This window comes from Emydura macquarii, unplaced genomic scaffold (genome assembly GCF_026122565.2).
Source record: "Emydura macquarii macquarii isolate MOO-44397 ecotype Brisbane River unplaced genomic scaffold, CSIRO-AGI_Emac_v2 contig_554, whole genome shotgun sequence".
In the NCBI taxonomy this organism is placed as follows: domain Eukaryota; kingdom Metazoa; phylum Chordata; order Testudines; family Chelidae; genus Emydura; species Emydura macquarii.
The window spans coordinates 5632414-5655242 of NW_027130691.1; the positions used below are offsets into that span (position 1 = coordinate 5632414).

General features: G+C 38.4%; 1 protein-coding gene across 2 annotated transcripts in view; it reads left to right on the top strand.

Moving 5' to 3' along the window:
- The first annotated feature begins 2319 nt into the window (after nt 1-2319).
- Nucleotides 2320-22829, top strand: part of ZCCHC8 (zinc finger CCHC-type containing 8) — a 30584-nt gene continuing 10074 nt past the window's right edge. For both annotated transcript variants that reach the window (XM_067539572.1, XM_067539571.1), the window contains exons 1-13: nt 2320-2649; nt 4633-4675; nt 5417-5491; nt 7129-7234; nt 9274-9351; nt 9611-9714; nt 11300-11365; nt 13529-13589; nt 14059-14201; nt 15162-15304; nt 19076-19200; nt 20293-20376; nt 21527-21641. In XM_067539572.1, coding sequence (XP_067395673.1) covers nt 2460-2649; nt 4633-4675; nt 5417-5491; nt 7129-7234; nt 9274-9351; nt 9611-9714; nt 11300-11365; nt 13529-13589; nt 14059-14201; nt 15162-15304; nt 19076-19200; nt 20293-20376; nt 21527-21641 — 1333 coding nt within the window. In that variant the 5' untranslated portion in view covers nt 2320-2459. The remainder of the gene's footprint in view (nt 2650-4632; nt 4676-5416; nt 5492-7128; nt 7235-9273; nt 9352-9610; nt 9715-11299; nt 11366-13528; nt 13590-14058; nt 14202-15161; nt 15305-19075; nt 19201-20292; nt 20377-21526; nt 21642-22829) is intronic.

Consider the following 22829-nt stretch of genomic DNA (forward strand, 5'->3'; position numbering starts at 1 on the left):
AGGAGCCACCAGTGAATATCCCCAGCAGGCTGTGGAACCAAGGTGGTGGAATACAGAGTAGCTCAGCGGGGTTCCTCAACAGCTGGCAAAAAGGTTCTGCCAGTTGGTATCAGGATGGGACATGAGGGCAAGGAAAGGAAGTGTGGAGCACTCAGCTGTGCAGGTGTGGCCATGGCACAGTTTGGAAGCAAAACATCTGCAAGTCTTGTAGGGGTCACTTGGTAGCAGAGGCATAAATTTCCCTTTCCTTCTTGGGCCAAAATGGAGTAACAAGCTGAGGAGCAGGAACTACAGGCCCCCTGTCTGCTGCCTTTCAGCAGGGGGATCTGGGGCAAGAGTCTGTTCTATTACCTGATAGAAGGCTTAGGATGGGGTGGACTTGGGAAATGAAGAACCCTGCTGCCACAACCCCACCAAAGCCCTCTGCTGAAGTGATGATGTAGCTCACACGTTGCCATGTCAGTCTGCTGTTAGATTGAGTTCTAGCTGACTACTCATGCTTCTGTGAGATGTGTGAGGCATCTCGTGGTGGTTCTTATGGTTGATCTAGCCTTTGGCCTATCTGAAGACTCGACTGGCTGTGGTTTTTCTCTCCTCTTCTGTTACTGTAAAATGATACAAAACTTAGGAAACTGCTTGTATAGTTGTATTTTCTCAAACAGTAAGACACAATAGTAACACTTCAATATGAAGGGAAAGAAATAAAGAAAACGTGTTGAGGGGATTAAATATAGGGAAACAGGAGAAAGTCATAAGGGAGTAAACTAAATTTCCTTCTGCGTGTGAGCGCTCCAATTTAGTTTTTTTCCTAAAATAAATGGCAAAAAATGCTACAGGCACAAACCTGTTATGCCTTCTCAGACTATCCTATATAGATTTGCATGGTTGCAAGTTTCTACACAAGTGGAAGAGATTTTCCATCTCCAACAAATAAGCAAAAGTTGAATTAACATCTAATTATATCACATCCTTGAAAGTACCCAAAGATCCAAAATTCTGGAGTTCTGAACACTGAAAGGCAAATGTGCTTTTTTTCGTTGTGATAAAAAACCAATGACCAATATAAAGTGAAATACAGGCGCTGTCATCTGAAATATGGGTTTTATTTCTCATGCTAGTTGGAAAGTCCTAGCTGTGCTTCTTAAAGAACTGTTGATATTTTGTATTTCTAGAGTGCCCTCCTTGGAAGATCTTTAACAGCTTTTGGGATCTTTTTCACCGAGGAGAGTAAAATTAGCATCAGATCTGGTGTATTCTCCATTTTTACATGTGTAAGAAATGCTAGATCTTTCTATGCATATATGTGAATTATTTACTGTGGAACTGGCCAAAGACTCTGTGGCCTGATTTTGATGGGCACTGAACAGAAGACAGAAGAAGACAATCCCTGTCTAAAGATGTTATATTCTAAAATCAAAGAAAAAGATCAGAACATGACACAAGTAAACTGATCAAAGCATGGAATTAGTCTCAGTTCCCCTGGGGTTCTTTTGCAAAATAAAATATGTCCACTGTCCTTATATTGAACCCCTCCATCTATACTGGTTCCTGCCATTTCTTTTGGACATTTGACCAATTTACATTCCTCCTGCTAGAAACAGACATTTAAGACAACTCACTCATAGACGCAGGGAGAAGTCAGAGCTGAAAGCCTTGATTAAGCTGTTCCTGCATTCTTCCAAATATACCTGAAGGGTTACTTTTATTTATCATCTACTGAGCTGTCTGAGGTTCCTCTCAAAAAAAGAATAGGACAGTTTCTTGGCCATGGACTTTCCATCTAAATGATGGACAAGACAGGCAAGTACATTTATAAAATACAGTGTGCAAGTAAAGGAAAGTGTGTTACACTTGCACAGTTCAGGCGCAGGTGTGTCACAGCCGTGAACTTTGAACATTTCTCATTTCCTCCAGACCCTGCATTTTCCCTTTACTCATGATTACAGCCAGTTAGCTGTTGCACAGCGCATGGGGGTCCAAGGTTTCATCCACAAGACCCGCCCCCACCCACTGACACGTCCCCCAGTTCTCCTTGCCTGTTCAGTCTGGAGGTTGCTGCACTAATCGGCGCGACTCAATGAATCTTCAAATTCAGTCCACCAAACCATCCTCTCTGGACTACAAATCCCAGCATACAATGCGCCGCCTGGACCCTACCATGGGAGGGGATAGAAATCCCAGCATGCAACGCTCCTCCTTTGCTCGTAACCCTTCTCCCAGCCACTGACGTCGAATCCTACCTTGTAAAGCGTCGTTGGCTATAGGCCGCCATGATTAATTTGTGCTGTTGCATGCCGGGATTTGTAGTCTTTGGAGGCCACTACCGCTCTATGGTGTTCTCGTTTGAGGTCCCGCTTCCCCCCCGCGCTTTGAGCGGCTGACTGAGGCGGCCGTTGCCTCTGCCCTTTGCCCCCGCCTTGACCGATCTCCCCCGCTTCCTGTTCCTGCCGCAGCCTAAGATGGCGGCTGAGGTGGACTTCGGGGATCGCGAGCTCTTCGAGCAGCTGGATGGTGACGAGGTGGCGTCCCCGACGGCGCAGCCGCTTCACACCCGCTTCGAGGAGGACGAGGAGCCGGAGGGGGCCGGGGAGGCGCTGCGGGAGCGGCTGAGGGAATCCGAGGAGACGGTGCGACAGCTGCGGGCCGAGAATATCCTGACAGGAGGGGCCCGGCCCGGCCCAACGCGACCCGACCCAACTCCGGGCCTGGCTTCGGTTCAAGCCCCGGCCCGTGATGCTGGTTCCATTCCGGCGCAACCCTCGGCTCCTGCTTCTCTGGGGCCGCTGGGCTGAGGGGGGTCTTCCTGCGAGACACAAAACCTTTCAGTCCCTCCATCGTTCCCCAAAGGCGGGGCGCTGCCCCTCCCTAGTGCCGGGGTGGGGGTGGGGTCTCTCCCTCACCCTTCCCCCCCAGTGATTGTGGTGTCTGCCCCACTGGGAGTGGGGTCTTGCCTGTCAGTGGCCATTGCGTCTAGTTTGGGTTTTGCTTGTGGGTTCTGCCACCCCAGCCAGGTTGTGGTGATTTTGGAGAGGATTGTGCTCATCTGGGCCTCAACATAAAGTTTGGTTTGATGAGCTGTTTACAAATCTCCCTTTTTAGAAAAGACTGATCCTCGCTTAAATCGTTTATAGTTTGAAACAAGGCTGGATTCCCAGTGATATTGAACGTGGAGTAAAGAAACAAGATCACTGACTGGTCTGAAGGTCACGTTTTTGAGGCTGACTCAAGTTTTGACAGTTTAGAAGAGTCATGTCAGTTTGAAGGGATGGGTGCAATGCTATCCTTGTTCTCTGGGTTGCTTTTTTAATATTTTCTAATTTTATCTAAGCCGGAAATGGTAAGCAAGTAACTTGAAGAACAATTCTTTTAAATACGTTGAAGTGAAATAGTTTTTGCACAATCCTTTCATCATATGAGGGTGAAAGGTGTGTTTTTGTTAGTTTTTTGTTTGTTAAAATTCTTTGTTTTTTAACTATCTAAAATGAGAAGGCTCTCTTTCCTTAAATGAAAGAGGGTTGGCAGGACTGACTTCCTCTTCATCCTCCCTGGACTTGAGTTCCACTTGCTGGTGGAAAGATTTGGCTTCTTGATTGTATTGTGTTGCAGATTAAAAAAAAAAAAAAAAGTATAAATGAAATGGAAAATGTATTTGGAAAAAAACCAAACTTTCTCATAATACTTACTATTTTAACCTATTTGTTTTCTAAAAGAAAACACCAATAAGCATTCCATAGTTTAGAGTTTAAAAATCCATCTTTACATTTTCAAGTTAATTTTCAAACCAGAATAAACCCCTCTGTAGTCTTACCAGTGTCACAGATGTTAATTTTTTTAAGCAAAGTGACAACATGGTGGACTCAGAAATGCTCTTTATAGCTAAAGTTTTATTCTCAGGTTTTTCTGTTTAGTCTAACTTAAATGTTTGTTGACTTTCAAACTGAAACTCTGGACTGAGTAAAGTGTTTGGCGTTTCCTTTTAAATGTTTTTTCCTTTGTGAGAATGATGAAGGTGTTTGTGGAAGAAATATGTGTACCTGGGACAAATGTGACTGTTAGACATGTTTGTGTTTCTTGATTTCTTCAGTGAATTTGTCTTTGTATAGTGTTTTTTTCAATGACAATCCCTTTCTGGTTCTTTAAATTTCCTTTCACAATTTATAGCTCTAGGCTTGAACTTGTCCATATAAAGTTTTCCATTTACTTCTGACCTTTCCTGTATTGCTTTCTCTCCCTGTGATGCTTGCTTTGGTCACTTTTTTATTTGAGTAATTTTAGCTATAGTTTCTGTGATGTGGGGAATGCTGTGTCATTCAGAGTAGATACAGTAGAGACAAAATGCTAGCAGTACCAGAACTTTCTGCGGTGCATATTGTGAGTTACTGTTTGGAAAGAGACAACTTTCCCTCTCCCAACCAGTTTCTCACATTCACTTTGTTCTAGCCCTCTAAGTTCACTGTTTTGGTTGGTTGGTGTGTTTATTATGAATGGCTTTTATAGAGTGCAATAAAGTAAGTGAAAGAGCCCAAAACCTTGTTTGCTATTCAGTACAACTGTTGTAAGAGTTGATTCTTTTTTAAAATGATTCTAATGATTGATATAAATGAAACCAGTATTCCTTGACAAACAATTAACATCAAGAACTTAGAAGAAAACTGAAAATTTTGACACGACCAAGGTATGTTAATATTGACTTTCCAAGTTGGAATACTTAGTAATGCAAGATCTAATCACTGAGTATATTTAACATAGACCCTTGCCTACTCACTGTCTTATCACAAGCACCCTGAACATTCTCCTTTCTAGAAAAGATTTCAGTTATTGTTTGTCTTTAAAATTATTGGGCTTCTAAAACACTTGAGCACTCTGGCCACTATCTCTGTGCATTCAGACTTGAATATATATAGAATTTTAAAATGTTGTAACTCTTTATTAAAAAACTCTTGGAAAATGAATTTCTCTGACATTGAGTAGCAAGAACGATCTCGTCTGATAATCACTTTGACCTGTTAGCATTTATTCAATGAGAAATTCTAATAATTGAATGCTTATATTTGTGATGTTCTCTAAATTCTGAGTTAAACTACAGCCTGTTGTATTTTTTGTACGTGCCAATTAGTGAGAGGAGAGAAGTTTATAAAATCTTTCAAGCAACTTGTTGACATTTCCTGCTGTGTTGCTTGAGGAGGAGGAACTGGATTTAAATTGGGAGAAAACTATAGGCTAAAATAAGAGAATGGATGAAAAGCAAATGGCATTTGTATGGCCAAGCCTTTCTATGTCTCTGCCTTGGGGAAGGTGAGAGTCCCCTTGACTAGTGGCATTGCTGTGATTAAAATGAGCGGAGTGATACACTATTTATGCAAAAAGGGGGAAAAGTAATTACTGTAAAGTTACTGTGCATCTTTTTTTCTTTTAGTGGACTTTCAGTGGACAGTTCTAAGTTAGATGGACCTTTATTACAAATTTTATTTATGAACAACGTTATTTCAAAGTAAGTAACTTCCTCTGCTAATAAAGTGTTAATCTAATTTCCTTTTAAGATTGCCTGTGTTTGGGATTAAAAAGTTTTTGACAACATTCTTTAACAGTTCTGAAAAAATTAAATGTTTAGAGCTCATGTTTAGAAGGTTCTCTTTAGATGGTCACAAGATTGGCAACACAAAATATGTTCAGGCACAACTCCCCTTCTTTTTTATTCACATACCTGTCTGCTGCCCTTTTGTTTTCAGTTTCAGCTCTGCTGCTGCTTTACTAGTAATCACCATTTTGCAGGGCTTGGGAAAATATGTCTCTGAGTTCCCCAGACCTCTGTGTTTGTGATAGGAAGCTCAACTGACCATAACATAATGAAACAGACTATACACAAAGTGCTTTCAAATGCACAAAATAAACAATTTGAAAACTATTTTTCTGTTAACTTTAAGTATAAGAATAGGGGTTAATTTTAACAGCAGTAGGTACATTTTCAGATAGAAATGTCACTTATTTAAAAGTTGACTGTGTCCCTTTTAAATATAGCGGCTACTGTTTGCAGTACTATAATACTTTTATCTAAGAGTTCTGTTATAAAGTCCTTCTTTGTTACTAGTATGGCAACATTTTGAATGTTCTTTTTAAGGTCACTTTTTAAAGGATTTTTTTGAGTTGTCACTAACTTATTTTTAATTTAAAAGCATCACTAGATATTTTTTTCCCTGCTGTTCAAATACATCACTTTTTAAAAAATCTTTGAATGAACACAATAAACTGATGCTTATAGTTTCTCTAAGTCAATTTTAGAGCAACCTAATGAGTGGGAGAAGAAGTGTGAAATATTATAAAATCAGAAAAAGTTTGAGAGGGGAAGAGAATAACTAGTGTGTGTGTGTGTGTGTGTGTGTGTGTGTGTGTGTGTGTGTGTGTGTGTGTGTGAGAGTGAGAGAGAGAGAGAGATTGGTTTGTTTTCCTTGTCCTATATCCTACTTGGAGCCACTTTGTAGTACTTTATCCAGTTTAATTTAAGCATTCCAAGTAATGGGACTTTTACCACTTCCCTTCAGAAACTATTCCACAGTCCAGTTTCTCAAGTACAAAGTCTTTTTTTATGTTAGCCATCATTTTACACTACTTATACAAGTCTCCTCGTCCTTGGTGTTTACTTACATTGATTTCTTGTACAACCAGATTTTATTGTTCTAATCTTGATCTGCCTATATGGCTGGCTATGTGACATCCAGTTCCATATGCCTCTGTCTGATTTCTTTTCTACTTCTACCAGAAAATGGCAAAACAAATATTTATGGCTCACAATCATCAGTTAATCCAGTTCCGAAATTCACAAAAGCCATATAAACTGCATGGTTGCCGTTTTGAATTTGTTTTTTAGTACATGTGTATGCCTTTCTTTTCCTATTTATAAGTGTGTTGTGTTGGTTATATCTGGGCAGCATGCAACTTAGATTTACAAGCTGTACCTTAAGATGTATACATCTACCAATAAAAGATTCAGGAACAAAATTCTTATTCTGAAAACTGTACAAAATAACTTAATTATACAGTGTTCAAAGTTTATCATTTCAGTTTCAAGAATACTTAAATATACACATGCAGTCTGTTGTATTCTCTTTTTATATTTCTATCTTTTTGCAGGCAGTATCATCAAGAAATTGAGGATTGTATTTCTAGTTTAGTTCAAAAATATGAGGAGCAACAGAGAGCTGAACCAGAAAGGACCCACTTCAATGTTAAGCCTCAGGTATATAAGTGCAAAGAATATAGACCTTATCTGGAATACTGTGTGCAATTCTGGTCTCCCATGTTTAAGAAAGATTAATGTGAACTGAAACAGGTGCAGTGACGGGCTATTAGGATGATCAGAGGAATGGCAAACCTACCTTATGAGAGGAGACTCAAAGAGCTTGGCTTGTTTAGCTTAACCAAAATCGTATCTTGAGGGGAGAAATGATTGCTCTCTAAATACACCAGAGGGATAAATACCAGGGAGGGAAAGGAGTTATTTAATTTGAATGCCAATGTGCATACAAGAACAAATGGATATAAACTGGCCATCAGTAAGTTTAGGCTTGGAATTAGATGAAAGTTTCTAACCACCAGAGAAGTGAAGTTCTGGAATAGCCTTCCAAGAGTAGTAGTGGGGTCAAAAAACCTAACTGTCTTCAAGACTGGAAGGTATGGTAGGATGAGACTGGCTTCGTGCCATTGTAGGCAATCTGTGGCTGCTAGCAGCAGATATCTCCAGTGGCTCTTGATGGGATACTAGATGGGGAGGGCTCTGAGTTACTACACAGAATTCTTGCCCACATGCTCAGGATCTAACTGATTGCTGTATTTGGACTCAGGAAGCAATTTTCCCCCAAGTCAGATTGGCAGAGATCCTGGGGAGGGTTTCACCTTCCTCTGCAGCATGGGGTCATTTGCAGGTTTAAACTAGTGTAAATGGTGGATCTTTAAATCATGATTTGAAGACTTTGGTAACTCAGCTAGAGGTTATGGATCTATTACAGGGAGTGAGTGGGCACGGTTCTGTTGTCTGCAATGTGCAAGAGGTCAGACTTGATGATCATGATGGTCCCTTCTGGCCTTAAAGTCTGAGAGTCTATAGAAGCATAATGGTTTTGGTATTTTTTCCCCACTTTTTTGTTTGCAATATCACACTGCTAGGGTAGTTGAATTCCAGAAAAATTTTTCCTACTATTTATAAATGGTATGTTTTCTCAAATGTTTGGAAGGATATAAGTGGTGATAAAACCAATTTTTCCTATAAATAATTAGGTGAGGAAGAATAGCAAAACACAATACTCAACCTCCTACAGAGCTCGACAAACCCCGGGTGCCAGGTCGACATGGCGCCTAGAAATTTAAGTCTGGCGCCTAGTATTTCTCCGGGGAGAGCGGCTGCTGCTCTCCGGCCAGGGCACCACTGTGCCTATGTGGCAGGGCTGGGAGGGGGGAGCGCTGCGGCTGCTGCGTTCCAGCCAGGGTGCCCTGCCGCTTGGCCCATGTTGTGGGGGAGGGGTGGGAGGAAGGGGCAGGGCCGAGAGGGGAGAGCGGCTGCTGTGCTCTAGCCAGGGCGCCCCACTGCTTAGCCCACATTGTCTGGCTCCTTAATTTTTAGGCTGGCTCCTAGTTCCAAAACAAATTTATCGAGCCCTGGCCTCCTATAAAATATTCTTTTTATAGATAAACACTTAAGTTTATTATATTTATTGAAACATTGTGTAAAGCCAAAATGTGATTGGAAAATGTGTTGTTTCTGAAATGAGGGGCATACTGTAAGGTTCTTTAAATAATCTAGAAGTCCTTTTCACTTGTATGAAAATGAACCTAAATCTGTCTCTCTGAAGGTAGTCTAAAAGTTGGGCCAAAGTATACAGCAAATTAAGACTGCTTCTCATCCTTGCAATTTCCACTGTCTTCCTGTAGCTGAGAAGTAGATAGTTCATTAACTATCACTTTCTTTGAACAGTTAAGTGAAACAAGGCATTTTTCTTCACCCCTCCCCTTTTTCTCCTTACTCATCCCAGAGGCTGAGCATGTTTCCTCCACAGCATTTCCAGCCCATGAACAAAGGGACTAGGTACTAGAAGTCAAAGTCATGTCACCTTGTGGGCTGTACACAGTATTAACACTAACCTACAAGTCTCATACTTCATATACTAGCATGTAGCTAATTTGTGTGTATGTGGCAATGAAAAGATGGAGCCAGGAATTATATAATCTGTATTTTATTTACATCAATTAAGGAGTTTTTTGGTTTTTTGCTTTTCATATTAGCCATCCAGTATTCTGTTGGAAGAAGACCATAAAGTGACAAGCTCTAATACAATAAAAAAAATTAAAGAAGCGTTCAGTGTAAGTTAAACTTTATATACTTCAATGGTAGTTCCAAAGTTCTGTTCTGTACATTTAGTCCACAATGCCATTATACCTATGTGTATATTTAGAAGGCATGTAGGGATGTTTTGGTTATTTTTAAATCCTTAAGCAGGAAATCAACTAATTTTAATACAATTAATTACATTATTTTGGAATATTAAAATACTGTACATTTCTCATACTGTTATAAGTTAATCTGATTTAAATACTAACAATTTTCTGGCTCTTTCTACAGGTTGTAGGAAGTGTTCTGTATTTTACCAATTTTTGTCTTGATAAACTGGGACAACCTATATTAAATGAAAATCCACAGCTGACAGAAGGATGGGAAATACCCAAGTATCCTGTTTAGTAAAATGGAGTTCCTTTTTCTGTTTATGTAACCAAACCTTGTCTACAAATTTTTTAAAAACCTCTAACTATGACAGTCTAATGGGTCATATCCATATTGTATTTGAAGTCAACTGAACAATTATTATTTATTATTTCAAAGTTTTATAGTAGTTGGATGATAGATTTCAAATATGGTTGACTTGTACATTGGAGAAATCATGCTCTGCATGAATGAATGTTGCACTCCTGTAAACATGCTCTCCTGTCAATCCAAGAATTGCTGTTGGGACCATGTGTGACAGGATCTGGAATGACTGCTTACTCCTGAAATGCTAGCTGTTTGCTTCTATAAAGCAATTTATTTAAAGTGGTGGGGAGGGACAGCCAACATATCCTAAATGTACTCTGTGATGTTTTAACTATGTTTTAACTACGTCTTGAAAGATTTTTTGGGGGAAAATGAGTCGTGTTTAAGCAGAAAATATTTTAGCCCATTCTTCCATTTGCTCTCTTCAGTATTCAGGAGAGCCAGAACTCAGGTAGAACATCTTTATGTAATAGTTCTAAATCATAAAAGGACAAACATACAAACAGAAATTGGACTATTTAATTTGTGTGTATGTATGTATATGATTTCGTGCTCTAGTGGTTTTCTTTTTCTTCCCCTTCACTTCCTGCCCCTCAAAAGGCTAAAGTCTGTTTAAAGCTTCATAGAGTATTTCTAGGATGTCTAAATTGTGTTAGGCCTGTAGTAAAGGGGCATATTTGCAATTTAGAAACCCAAAAAATCTGCCCTGTTTCTTTAAACGATTAAAATATTTTCAGAATCGTAAAGTGTGCCTGTGGTGAGTGAGAAATCCCATCTGTTTAGTTGGCCAACCTGGGTTTGTTGCACTTGTCTTTGACTGCATGCATATTACGCTATAATTTGCTCTTCCTGTCATATTCGTTCTCATATACTATCAGGAAATTGAAATTAGCACAGCTTCTCTACAATTTAGTACTTTTAGAGAATAGGGTTCTAGTCAGTGTAAATATCTCTTACTTGCTTCCGAGAATGGAGCCAGCATGAAAGAAGAGGATAATTTGATGTGGCTGATAGTAAGGGAGAGGGGAGAAACTTTTGGGGGTGGGGAGGGAATAAAAGTGGAGTTGGGATAAACCTTTGGATCTGTCAACCTTGACAGTCTCTTTAAAGATATCTGTTGAATTTTTTTCTGAGATCCCTGTTTACATACAAAAAGGATGACATCCAACTTAATTTAGTTTCTAGTGGCTAAAAACTCCCTTCAGGGCAGGCTTACCTGGTGAAGCTTTTGTCTATGAACAAAATCTGTTTTGTGGGTGGCAATATGTACCCATTAAATCCAACTGGCAGGTGGGGACTCCTCTGTACAAATGTTTCAGTGAATAAGTTTATAGTGGATTGCAATTAGAATTGATTTCTGTAACTTGAAACTTATTAATGGGGATGCACTTGTAGCTTAATCCAAGAGGGATATTCATTTTATCAATCAAAGTACTATCACTGTCAGTTAAACAAGACTGAAATTTTGCTTTGTACAGTAGCAGTTCCTTATTGAAATCTAAGATACCAGCAAGTTTTCAGCCAGATTCTCTCTTTAGATGGGCAAGAAATACAAGTAAAAGCAAAAAGGTTTGTATTTATCTTAACTATAAAATTTTTCAGATTAAAAAATGTAAAATGTGTGTTGTGACTATTAAAGAGTCCAGTATGTTGGGGAATAAATTGCTTTTTATGGTGTTAAATTAAGTTAACAATATTGAGTTTTGCACTAGAGAAAGTATTTTTTGTGATAGAGGATAGCCTAAAGTGAGGCAGTCAAATTAATGTGTAAGAAAAATTTGTTTCTGAACCAATTGGTTTTGTGCTTTGCTCTTTTCATTGCTAGCATTTTTTTAAATAAATGTGCTGTCACATAGAACAAAAGCTATGTAATATTTTTGTCTGGTCTGTTTTCTCTGCATTTAATAGAAAATGACCTTGGAGAAGTAGTTTTTGTAGCCATTGTGAGGAAAAGTAGAACTACAGCAGTCTGGTCACTTTTGAAATTCCTGATGATCCTCTGCCTAGCTTTTCCAGCATCTGAAAAAGCTTATTTAAAATGCAAATAGTAGGTGTGGAGGCAAATTCAGTCAAGTTTTTCTGTAATCTACTGTATATTCAAGTGAAATATTACATTTTGAAAGAAAAGGAGATTTGCAATCATGCTGCACTATAGATACTTTCAGATGGTGTATAAAGTACTCTGAGAGAACAAATGGCATCAAATCTATGTGAAATTATACCTTCTGAGAAAAACAAATATGCCTTCCCCCTTCTCTTTCAAGGCCCTCATAAAAACGAACCCCTTTTAAGAGACTTATAAACCCTAGGTTGTCCTCTTCTGTCCACTGCCCCTTGCCCTATTGGTAAAAGGGAATATGGAGACACAAAGCGAACGATCTAAGCAAGTGCTTAAAGGGACACTAAACTTAAATTTGTCCCAAATCTTAAATCTTTTGAAAACAAGCCCTTTTCAAATAGAAACACTTCTATGATTTTTTTTTTTAAATTCCAATAACTCTTGCAGCATTTGAAACCCAATCACTGAAACACTAAGAACGTGAAACTGTGACAACAAAATTGAAATTGGCTTCAAATTTCATTTCCTAGATGAGAGAAATTCAAACAGTGAATGGAGCATAATAGCAAGTAAATGAGACTTCTAAAATGTTCTCTTATAGTAATCCAGAGTGGTGGTAGTAGCAGGTGAAAAAAAATGTTTACAGCATATCTGTGAAGTTGATAGTGTCCTTTTAATTGAATCCTTCAAGAAAATTTCTTTTATAATTCTTCTCTTCCTTCCATCTCTTCCTCCAATCTTTGTGTTGTCAACAAGAAGGGTGGAAGCTCCTTGCAAATTGGGGAGAGGAGGGGAGGTACTGAGACTTGGAAGGTGGCGATCTAGTTCCAGTCTCGGAAGGAGGATCTCAGGGTTACTACCTGCTCCTGGGTCCATTCCAGCCCTTCCAGGTCCTGCTCCCCCACCTGATCCCAGGTGCCACCACAGCCTCTCTATCCCCTCCAGGTCTCACTCCCTGATCTCATCCCTGCAGCAGCTTCTCTCGTCCCAGTGGGTCCAATTCTCACCTCCATGCCTCTTCCCCTCCCCCTGGCATACATGGGGGCAGAACCCTCACAATATTTTCCTTGCACGGTTGATAGCCCCCCTACCCACCCGCCATCCCTGTTGTCTAGATTTTAAAGTTCATGGGGCAGAAACCTGATGTTACCTTCCTAGTTATTTGCAAAGCAACTAGCACACTATTGACATTATACAAATAAGTCTATATAATTTTCATGAAAAAAATACTTCAGTCAAAAGAATCAGAGTTCTAGAATAGTAATTATCTTCTTAAAGGGACATATTCTAACTTCTGTCTGGAAGTATTACTTAATTCAACTTTTTTTACTTTTTCAGTTTTTTTATTTTCTGCATTTGACAGAGTTTTATGTAGCTTTCTCTGTCATTAGTTTCTCATGTTTCACCTGCACCAGCAGAAACATTTTTTGAAATAGGAAAATTTGTTGGGTTTTTTGTTTGTTTTTAACTACAGAAATTGGGAGATGCACATTTTGGTGTAGCACACAAGTTACTCTACAGATTTCTTAAAACTGATTATATTTCAAGTTAATGTAAATTTCTGTATGTAATAGAATAATGAGTACATTTTTTTAAAGTATGAACTTCAAAAGTAAATTTTTAAAGGGATAAACTTACAATGTAAATTTTATTCTAGTGTTTTCCTTAAACAGGCCAAAATCTCATTGTTTCAATTGTGGATCTGAAGAGCATCAAATGAAAGATTGTCCGAAGGTAAACGTTTCCTCAATATCCGAAAGATTGCCTTTGTGTTATCCAAAAAGTATTTCAGTGCAACAGAACATTTATAGAACCAAAAGAATCATATCGGTGGTGATCTTTTATTAAAGATGAATAACTGTATATACATCTCCATCACACTTGTAACTTGAGATCTAAATCAGTTTTTTAAATGAGCCTGTCATAGCATAATAGTTTGATCACTCCTTTTTTAAAGAAAAGTTTCTTTACATGTTTATAGCTCTCCCTCTGAAGCTGGCAGAGAACACTTATTTTGTTTTTTGGTGTAACTTCCATTAAGTGGAACAGTGGGTTGGCCTTGGTCTTGTGATGTAGGATGTGTTCCATGCCTTTGAGGTGTAACTTTCAGGCTGCTTTTAATAACTTGGTTTGGGTTGAGTGAATTGTGTACTTTGACTGCAAGTTGCATCATGGTGAGTCTCCCATATGCATTGTCTTTAAGCCACGGAATGCTACCCGAATAAGCGAGAGAAGAAGAGAGTTCATGGAAGCCTGTGGTGAAGCAAGTAACCAGAACTTTCAGCAACGTTATCATGCAGATGAAGTAGAAGAGAGGTTTGGGAAGTTTAAACCAGGAATAATTAGGTATCTTCTCCCCCATACCTGCCATTGCTTGGATCACTGTACTTCTTATAGACATATCAAATAACTTTTCTGCCATTTGTAATGTACAAAAGTTATCACTTACTGTATAATAATTCTCTTGGTAGCTATATCTTTAGTTGTGTTAAGACCCCTTTTGTAAATAATGTTTTCATGTGTTGATACATTTCTCAAGTTTTCTTTTTCTTGCTGAAACTTTCCCCATTAATCCTAGTGAATTCTACCTTGTCCAATGTTTTCCCTGATCTAGGGACCCGGTAATGACATGTGCTGAATCCTCAGGTTAGTCTTTTAATGAGGGAGACTACAAATATTTTTGTGGCTCCTGTGACCTTTTTTTAGGGTCATGAACAGTTCATGCTGGATTCAGGAAATTTTAAGCTTTTAATTTAAAAAAAACAAACTTTTTTTCTATATAAAATATGGCTATCACAATTAACAAGAAGATAGCACTTCAGTTTAATTTAGCTTTACAGGAAGCATGTTTTTTCCTATGTACGTTATTTTAAAGGTTATGAATTTCAGTGCACAAATCCAGAAATGAATTGTGGCTCTCATAGTAGAGGTAATTTTCTAAGAGTTTAGATTTAGACATCATCCATTTATTTGCATTGTATAGGCAAGTTAACTTTGGAATGTGAACTTTAGCTTTCTAATTTCATGACTTGTCATTTAACTTTGTAATCTTTAACATTAATGTAGTTCTGCATCTAATATAATAATTCAAATACATATTCCAAGGGATTAACTGTGCAAGGTATACAAATGAAACCACTTTAATTTTATTTACTCTAGAAGGTGACTATCTTGCTTTTTATAACTAGAGACTTTTGTAACGGAGTATCTTAATCTTAAATAATAAATACCCTAAAGTCTTAAAATGAATGACAATGATCATAGGAAGATTATTTTTGAGTTTTGGTATTCCTGTTTTCTACCTAGTGAAGAACTCCAAGATGCACTTGGTGTCACAGATAACAGTCTTCCTCCGTTTATATATCGCATGCGCCAGTTGGGTTACCCCCCGGGTTGGCTCAAAGAGGCTGAACTGGAGGATTCAGGACTTGCACTTTATGATGGAAAAGGTAAGTTGTATCCAGCTAGGAAAGCCTAAGTGACTATAGAGGTAACACATTCCCTTTCTGCTGAAAGAATGAAACTACTGAACTCTGAGTATACAAGTTTGCCCGTTGCTTGGCATTGACTGTGGATTGTAATTGCCATCAGTCAATGAGAGAGATGGCATTAAAACAATAAAGGTTGCAGTAGAATTACTTTGTTTATTCTCACCTGTTTTCCCATTCTCCCGTGGGGGAGATGACCCGATATGAACATCTTGGCATTTTCATACAATTGTCAGCAGAGGCATGTGACTTAACACACATGCGCCACCCTGAATTTAAAAAGGAGTGGATTGATGACAAGCCAGTATTTCTGAATGGTCCTGGACTCTGGTACTGGCTTTGATCTTGGTGTACTGGAGCTTGGATTTATAATCTTTTCTTGGAGTGCCAGAGCTTCCATTTTAGGGCATGCTCCAAACCTAAGTTTTTTGGGGGGGGTTTTGTTTTTTGTTTTTAATTTTTCTTGGGCTTTTGGGGGAATGCATGGATCGAGATCACTGCAGTAGCCCTCACATAACAGCATTTTCTCTGGTATGAGCAGTCCATTTTGTATTTTCCATTTTGAAGCTTATCTTGTCTCTTTAGTTATGTAACGGGCCACTCAGGATAGGTGTTGTAAGTTTAAATAAATACTGGTAAACAATGATTATCTGAACTCTGGTTATCCACATTTTTGGATATGTTCCTCTAATACAAAACTCTTAAATCTCATTTTATTCACAACTCTAATTATCTAAATACTTAGCACAATTTTGGATGCTGTATCTCTGCTGTTCTGAGATGTTTAGGTAATGAGGTTTCCCTGAAAATGAATATATTGCTTTATGTATTCCTGCTGCTATGCAGATGGTAAGGAAATTAATAAACTGAAAATGGTAGTTTAAAGACAGTTAAAAATTCTACAATTTTCTGTAGAATCTGCAGTTTAATCACTGGTTTTTCCCCTCTACTGTCCTGCCTTTCAAAAAGCAGCAGTTAAATTATTACTCCGCTTTAATAATGTCTTAATATTGTATATGAAACAAACATACTTAGTAACTCTTAACTATATCTTTAGTATCATTAGTCTGACTTACAACAGGCTTGTTTTTATAAATCTTTTCATCTGATTGGCTTGCATTAATATATGTTTCCATAAATCAAATCCTACACCCTAAAAGGACCCTTCACCTGTGTTAACTTGTGATCTGGACACATTTAAAATTGGTCTTTGCTGTGTTGAGGCTTCAGGCCACCTTTAAGTCCTGGACTCTTGACTGTTTTGGTTCCCAAGAAAACTACCAGTGCTAAACTATCAAGTTAGTATTATAGCTATCATCATGCTTATCAGTAGAATTCACCAAAAAATACCAAAGGTTGTGGTCCTGCTCAAGAAGTTTTCATGTTTTCAGGTAGCTGTTTTCTTCCTGCATCAAATGTGCACCTTACAGGAAAGGATAAGACTTCCATCAGCCAATTTTTCACTTAGTTTCTCCAGTCATACTTTAAAATATTGCTTGTCACCTAGCCATGTTATGACAATGAAGCAGCTCTGGTCTCTCTGAAATGACTTAATCACATGGTTGAAAGGATTTTGTCCATTAGATCTCACTGTCTTTTAAACCTCTGACAGACAATGGAGTTTGTGTAAAGCCATTTAAATTTCATATATATTCTACTGTCAGACATGCTCTTGCTTGGTCACACTTTTTTGATTAGATCATAGTTTAAATTGCTTTATTTGAGCCTTTTGAAAGAAAACACTAGCATTCCTCAAAGTTCCGTAATTACTTCTATATTATTACTCTTTTATACCCTCTCTTATTTATATATAAACTTCTCTAACTTAAACAAAGGACTCAAAGATCTATTTGGCCATTCACTCAGTTTTGTCTAGAGCATATATCAAACCACAAATTCTCTTCTCTGTCAAAAAAACCAATTTATTACTGAATAGTTGGCCAATTCGTTACATTTTAATGCTGATTATTCACCATCCCCACAGTTAATAGCAATGATTCAAGATAATCTCCTGATTTCCTGTCACTTGCATTACCTGATTCAGAGGTATATAAGATGATAGAAAAGATTAATTATTTTTTCTCTTCAGAGTGACAGCATTATTGTTTTATCAGTTGCTCTTCAAGTTCATGGTCCAAAGAAAGTTCAGTTGGTCCAGACTGCATCAATAAAGCCTATGACTTGCACAAATCGTTAGCACATTTCTCCTATCCACTCTCCTTACACAGGCTTTGCATACACTTCAGCATTTATTGTAAAACTTTAAGTAACCTTGCTATTCTTGCTTACTTAGATTAAATTGTATCCCCTAGCACTCCATTTCATGCTCATGTTCTTGGTTAATGGTTCATTAACCACATCCACATATAAAGTTCTGCCAGAGTCTTATATATTTGTTTCTCCGGACTCTGTTGCTCTGTGCCTACCTTGGTTAAATTGTTCAGTTCTGAGTGTATTAAAAAATAGATGGAGGAAGTTCCTAGTTTATCAAGTATTTTAGATGGTTTTAAAACTTTGAACTGTGGTGCTTCTTGATGAAACCTCATGAGAAAATCTGCATTTTAGTACTTATTTTAATTTAGTGGCTGGCGGCAAGAAAGCTGTAATTTCTATATGGATATTCTGAAAATATTAATCCTATTCCCCCTTCTCCTCTTTTCTTGTTCAACTTCCTTGTTGTGGAGAAACTTTTGTCCACATAGCCACCCCAGGATAGTCTGAGGTCTCCTGAAGTATCTCACTATTAAGGAGATACCCCAAAGAGAACAGTATTGGAACATTACCGGGGTCAATGGAACTAGGATAAGAAAAGCTGGTTCTTTACTCTCTTGTCTAGTGTGCCACTCTCTTCTTCCCTCATCTGCCCTAGCTATGCCAATTCCTTGAGGCAATGTTGTACCGAGGGCGGGCATGCCCCCAGACACCCACCTGGGGTGGGTGCTGGCCGGGCTCTCCTTGGAAGAGCTGTCCCCCCTGACATTCCCATTGGCCGTGCCAACTTGACACCTCAGCCCAGGCACTGGGTGCCTCTCGGGAGCTGCAGGAATCCCGACTGTGCAGGGGCCAGGCAGTCTGCCTCTCCTGCCCATCCCGGGAGCATCTGCTCCTCTCCCACTCCCCGACGGAGGGGCCAGGTTGGTGCGGCCACAGGGGATGTCAGTGGGGAGCGGCTCCAAGGAGATGGGGCCGGCCGGCACTCCCCGCAGGCCAGCACCCGGGAGCATGGCCCCCTCGGTACACCACTGCCACCGCTCATGCCACACCCACAGTGGGGGAGGAGTGTGGGAAATGGGCCTGCAGACACACTCTCCCTCTCTCTCTCTCTCTCTCTCAAATAGTGGCCCCCAGATGCCGGACACCCAAGGTACGCCACTGCCTTGAGGTAATGAAAACTGACTCCCACAGCCAGCAAAAGAGAGGAGTGATTTCTAGATCTGTCTTAAGTCCCTGACTGGAAAGAACACAAGAACAAGAGATGTAATGTTCTAGGGCTGAGTTCTGGAAGGCTATCAACAGTAAAGTCAGAATACTGCCCTCGCTTTAGTTAGGACTTCAGTGGAAGCTGTGTCCACACATCTAATTAGAGAATTTGCCCATTGTATTCCTGCTACATTGACTATAAACCTTTTCTCTAAATTGTATTTCTACTTTGCAACATGTCTTCTTTCTGCTGCAACTTTTTCTGTAACATTCTTACACAGCAATATTAACATTCATGATACTGTGTTATAGATGCTATTGGTGGTGAAACAGAGGATGAAAGATCCCAGCAACAAAACAAATGTGTCACTTATGATGTCTCTAAGTTGATAAACTATCCGGGTTTTAATATTTCTACTCCAAGTGGGATCTCAGATGTAAGTGTATATGCCACCCACAACAGGCGTGGTGTTATAAAACAAAATGTTATCTTCTTGTAGATATTTAAACCTTGATGGTCAACTGCAAATGAGTTTGTTTTCAATTATCCATTATTTGTGAGATTTTTTTTAAAAGTATTTAAAAGTTCATGAGGCTCTCTGAAGAAACCTGTCCAATAACTGGTCTATCTGGACTTTTGCTGATGCTAGTAAACCTCAAGGAGGCTGCTATTAATGTATAATGCTGCTTATTTCTGCTATGAGACAGGAGCATATGATACTGTACTTATGCTGGTATTCAAATTTTCACTTAAATACCAATATTTTTCAAAACAAAGCTGAATACACATTACTAATATGAATCTAAATTTTCTGAATGAAAAAAGTGTTCTTGAAATGTGAATGTTACCATGGCAGCACTATACCATATAATCTTTAATTTTGCTAAGCAAAAACTACATCAAAAGAATCTCTCTGAGAAACTGAGAAGCACAAGTTCAGTAATGCATCTTCCAACACTTGGACAAAATGGGGCAGATCAAGAAACCAGTTAAATAGGCACTCTGTTAGAACCTTGTTGTTGAAAGGTGCCTTAGAGAATTTTCTATTCCTTATATTGTTTTCTGTCTGGTGGTGAGTGGCCTCTTAATGTAGTTTGTCCTCAGTTTTCTTTACTTTGAATGTATTGTCAGTTTTTAGCATAATTATTATGAATAATCAGGAAGACGTTGTTCAAGGTGTAGCTCTTTATGTTCATTTTTCATCCTGAGGAAAATTTTAATAGCCACACTACAAACTTTGAGTAGGGGGTTTGCAACAAAATAGCTAATCTTATTAAAGTGGTGCTGTGGTTTCTCGCCCAATCATAGCTCTGTGAGCAGATATTTACATCTGCAAGTTGGAATAGAGGTCATCTTTTTGCCAAAAATTCATATTTAGGGTTCTTCCTTCCCTCCAGTTAGACAAATTTCTGATCGGAACATTTACTAATCTCAGTCCCCATCATGTATGTTTATAGTTGCATGTGCATTATTAGCCATAATTTACTGAATGTCAAGCTATTTCTGTTTTGCTTTGTTTTTCCTGTAGGAATGGAGGATATTTGGTTCCATACCTATGCAACCATCTCAACAGAAGGATGTTTTTGCTAGCTACCTTTCTAATTTTCAGGCGGTGAATATATTTCTGAGTTATATTTGGATGTGAAAAATTGGAAAAATCTTGTATTTCTGTGTAACCAGTTACCAGTTGTCAATGGTCTGTTGCTTATACCTCCAACTTTGGCCAAAGACGACTAATAGAGGGTATTGGGTTTTGGAGTGAAGTCCTGAGGTTTTCATCAGTACAATAGCCAAAAACAGTTCAGAAGAATAGGGGGTAGCCCTCTGAATAGACCAATACTCTTGTCCATATCTTTTTAATCTTTCGGGCCACCTGTTCAATGTCAAAAAGTGCCATTTTATTGAACAACTTAGACTTTTAGTCTTTATCTGATCATATACTAAACCCAGTGCTAAAAGACTCTGGTTCACATTCTTGGTTTGGATATATTTAGATATATATCATTTACATATATACCGAAGTTTTTTTTTTTAATTTTGCACGGACTATATCTGAATTGAATACTTCTCTAATATATAAAAAGGTGCATTTTATAGTTTATCATAGGCATGCTTTCCAGATGTCTCGTAGTTGAACAGTCTAATAATGCTATGTTTGAGGGATATATGTGACAACCCTGCCGGGGGTTCTCTGAGACCTTAATGTAGCTGTTTAACTCCAAGCTAGTATTGCTTCCTTCTTGAAGCAGAAAACAGTAGGTTTAATTCAGTAGGTTTCATTTCAGGTTTCAGTCTCCTGTTTCCTGAGCTGGAAGTATATTACAGTTGATGAGACTTTTTATTGGGGTTGAGAGTAAAGCATTGAGATCTATAGATGATGATTAAAAAAGAGTTTTTATGAGATTGCTACAAAGGGAATGTCCCGTTCACATGGCATGGTGGCTTCGTGAGACCTGGGGGTGTTAGCATGGAGAAAAGGAGTGTTCTTGAGGCTCTGATAGGGATGCAGACAAAATCCCTTTCTCCTTCACCACTGAAGAACTAAATAAGATTACTGGTTTTTCATTCAGCTACATTAAACCTCTCAAGTTTCTCTGACAACCTCAGTGTTTTGTTTACAAAATGGGCTCTATCAATTTGACATAATCATTGAGCATTTTAATTAGTATTTTTGTAGCAGGGAATATTACTATTATGTGATATAAGGCAGCACCTTTATAATTCTAATTTGTTTTTTGTTTTCCTGGCTAACTTTTCCTCAGCCAAGTCCAAAATCTAGCAGTAAAAGGTCTGCATATCAGTCAAGCTCTCACAATTCAAAGAAGCTAAAAGGAGACAATTCAGCAGTATCAGCAGCTGACATGGACATGGATTCCGGTATAGTTTTGCTTTTTTGCAATTTTTATTTTATACTTTCAAAGTAACTCACTCTTTACTATGTAGTGAAATGTGAACCATGTTAGCATTGAAATTATCAGTATTGCAATTAGTGCTGAATTACTGACACATTATCTACATATATTGCATGATATTTTAACTGTACTACTAATGTATAGAACTAACCATATTTCTCAAATGCTTGCATTATTTTGGATTACAGTTGGGCCTTTGGTAATTTACCAACATTCTTTCAAAGTATTTCACTCTTGGTGTTTTAAGAGTGAGGACTATAGCTCCGCCCAAGAGAAGTGGAATCTTTAGGTAGCTACTCCCAATCTAAATCAGGTCAATAGTGACCACTTTTATTTCGGGCACCGAATAATCCACAGAAACATGAGTTGGTCCCATCCAAATTTTTGGTTGACAGGTATTCTCACTACAATTGAAGCCTTTGTTGGTATTTTCAGGAGAGTGGGCATACAAATTAAATTGCCTTTCACCCTTAGAATTGAGAGAAGGAACAAGAATTATCCAGTGATTTGGGTACATAGCCTGGGATTTAGAGGAAAGACTTGACCCCAGATCTCCCATCACAGATTTCCAGTGTGATCTTTGGCAAGTCACTTATCTTCTCTGACTCAGTTCTCCATTTCTAAAATGAGGATTATAATATTCCTACCCCAGAAGGATGTTGTGAGAATAAATACATTAGTGAGCGGTTCTTTGATACTACAGTAATGCGAGTCATATAAGTACCTAAGAGACACCGAAATGACACAGATTAGAAATGAGGACTAAGGATCTTGTACTGCAACTACCTGCTTTGTGGATAAACGATTTAGTCTTGGGCTGTCATTCTTGTACTTTTCTAAATCCACTTTAAAATTAGGGGGTGGGAAATTACATATTTCAAAATAATACATTTTACCTGAAGTCCCATCATAGAAACAGGATTAAATTTATGTTCTCCAAGATAAAACATTTTAGTGTTGTATATTAATATACCATATAAGGAAGCTGTTAGTCAAAATCTAAATAATAAATTAAACAATTTGTTTTTCTAGATTTTTTTGCTGGACTTAATCTACTGGGTCTGCCCTCCAGGGAATTCTCTAGTTTACTATTTACAGATATTCTAGATATACTAAAATAATAAATTTGAAGGGCTGATGTGTAAAAACAAAA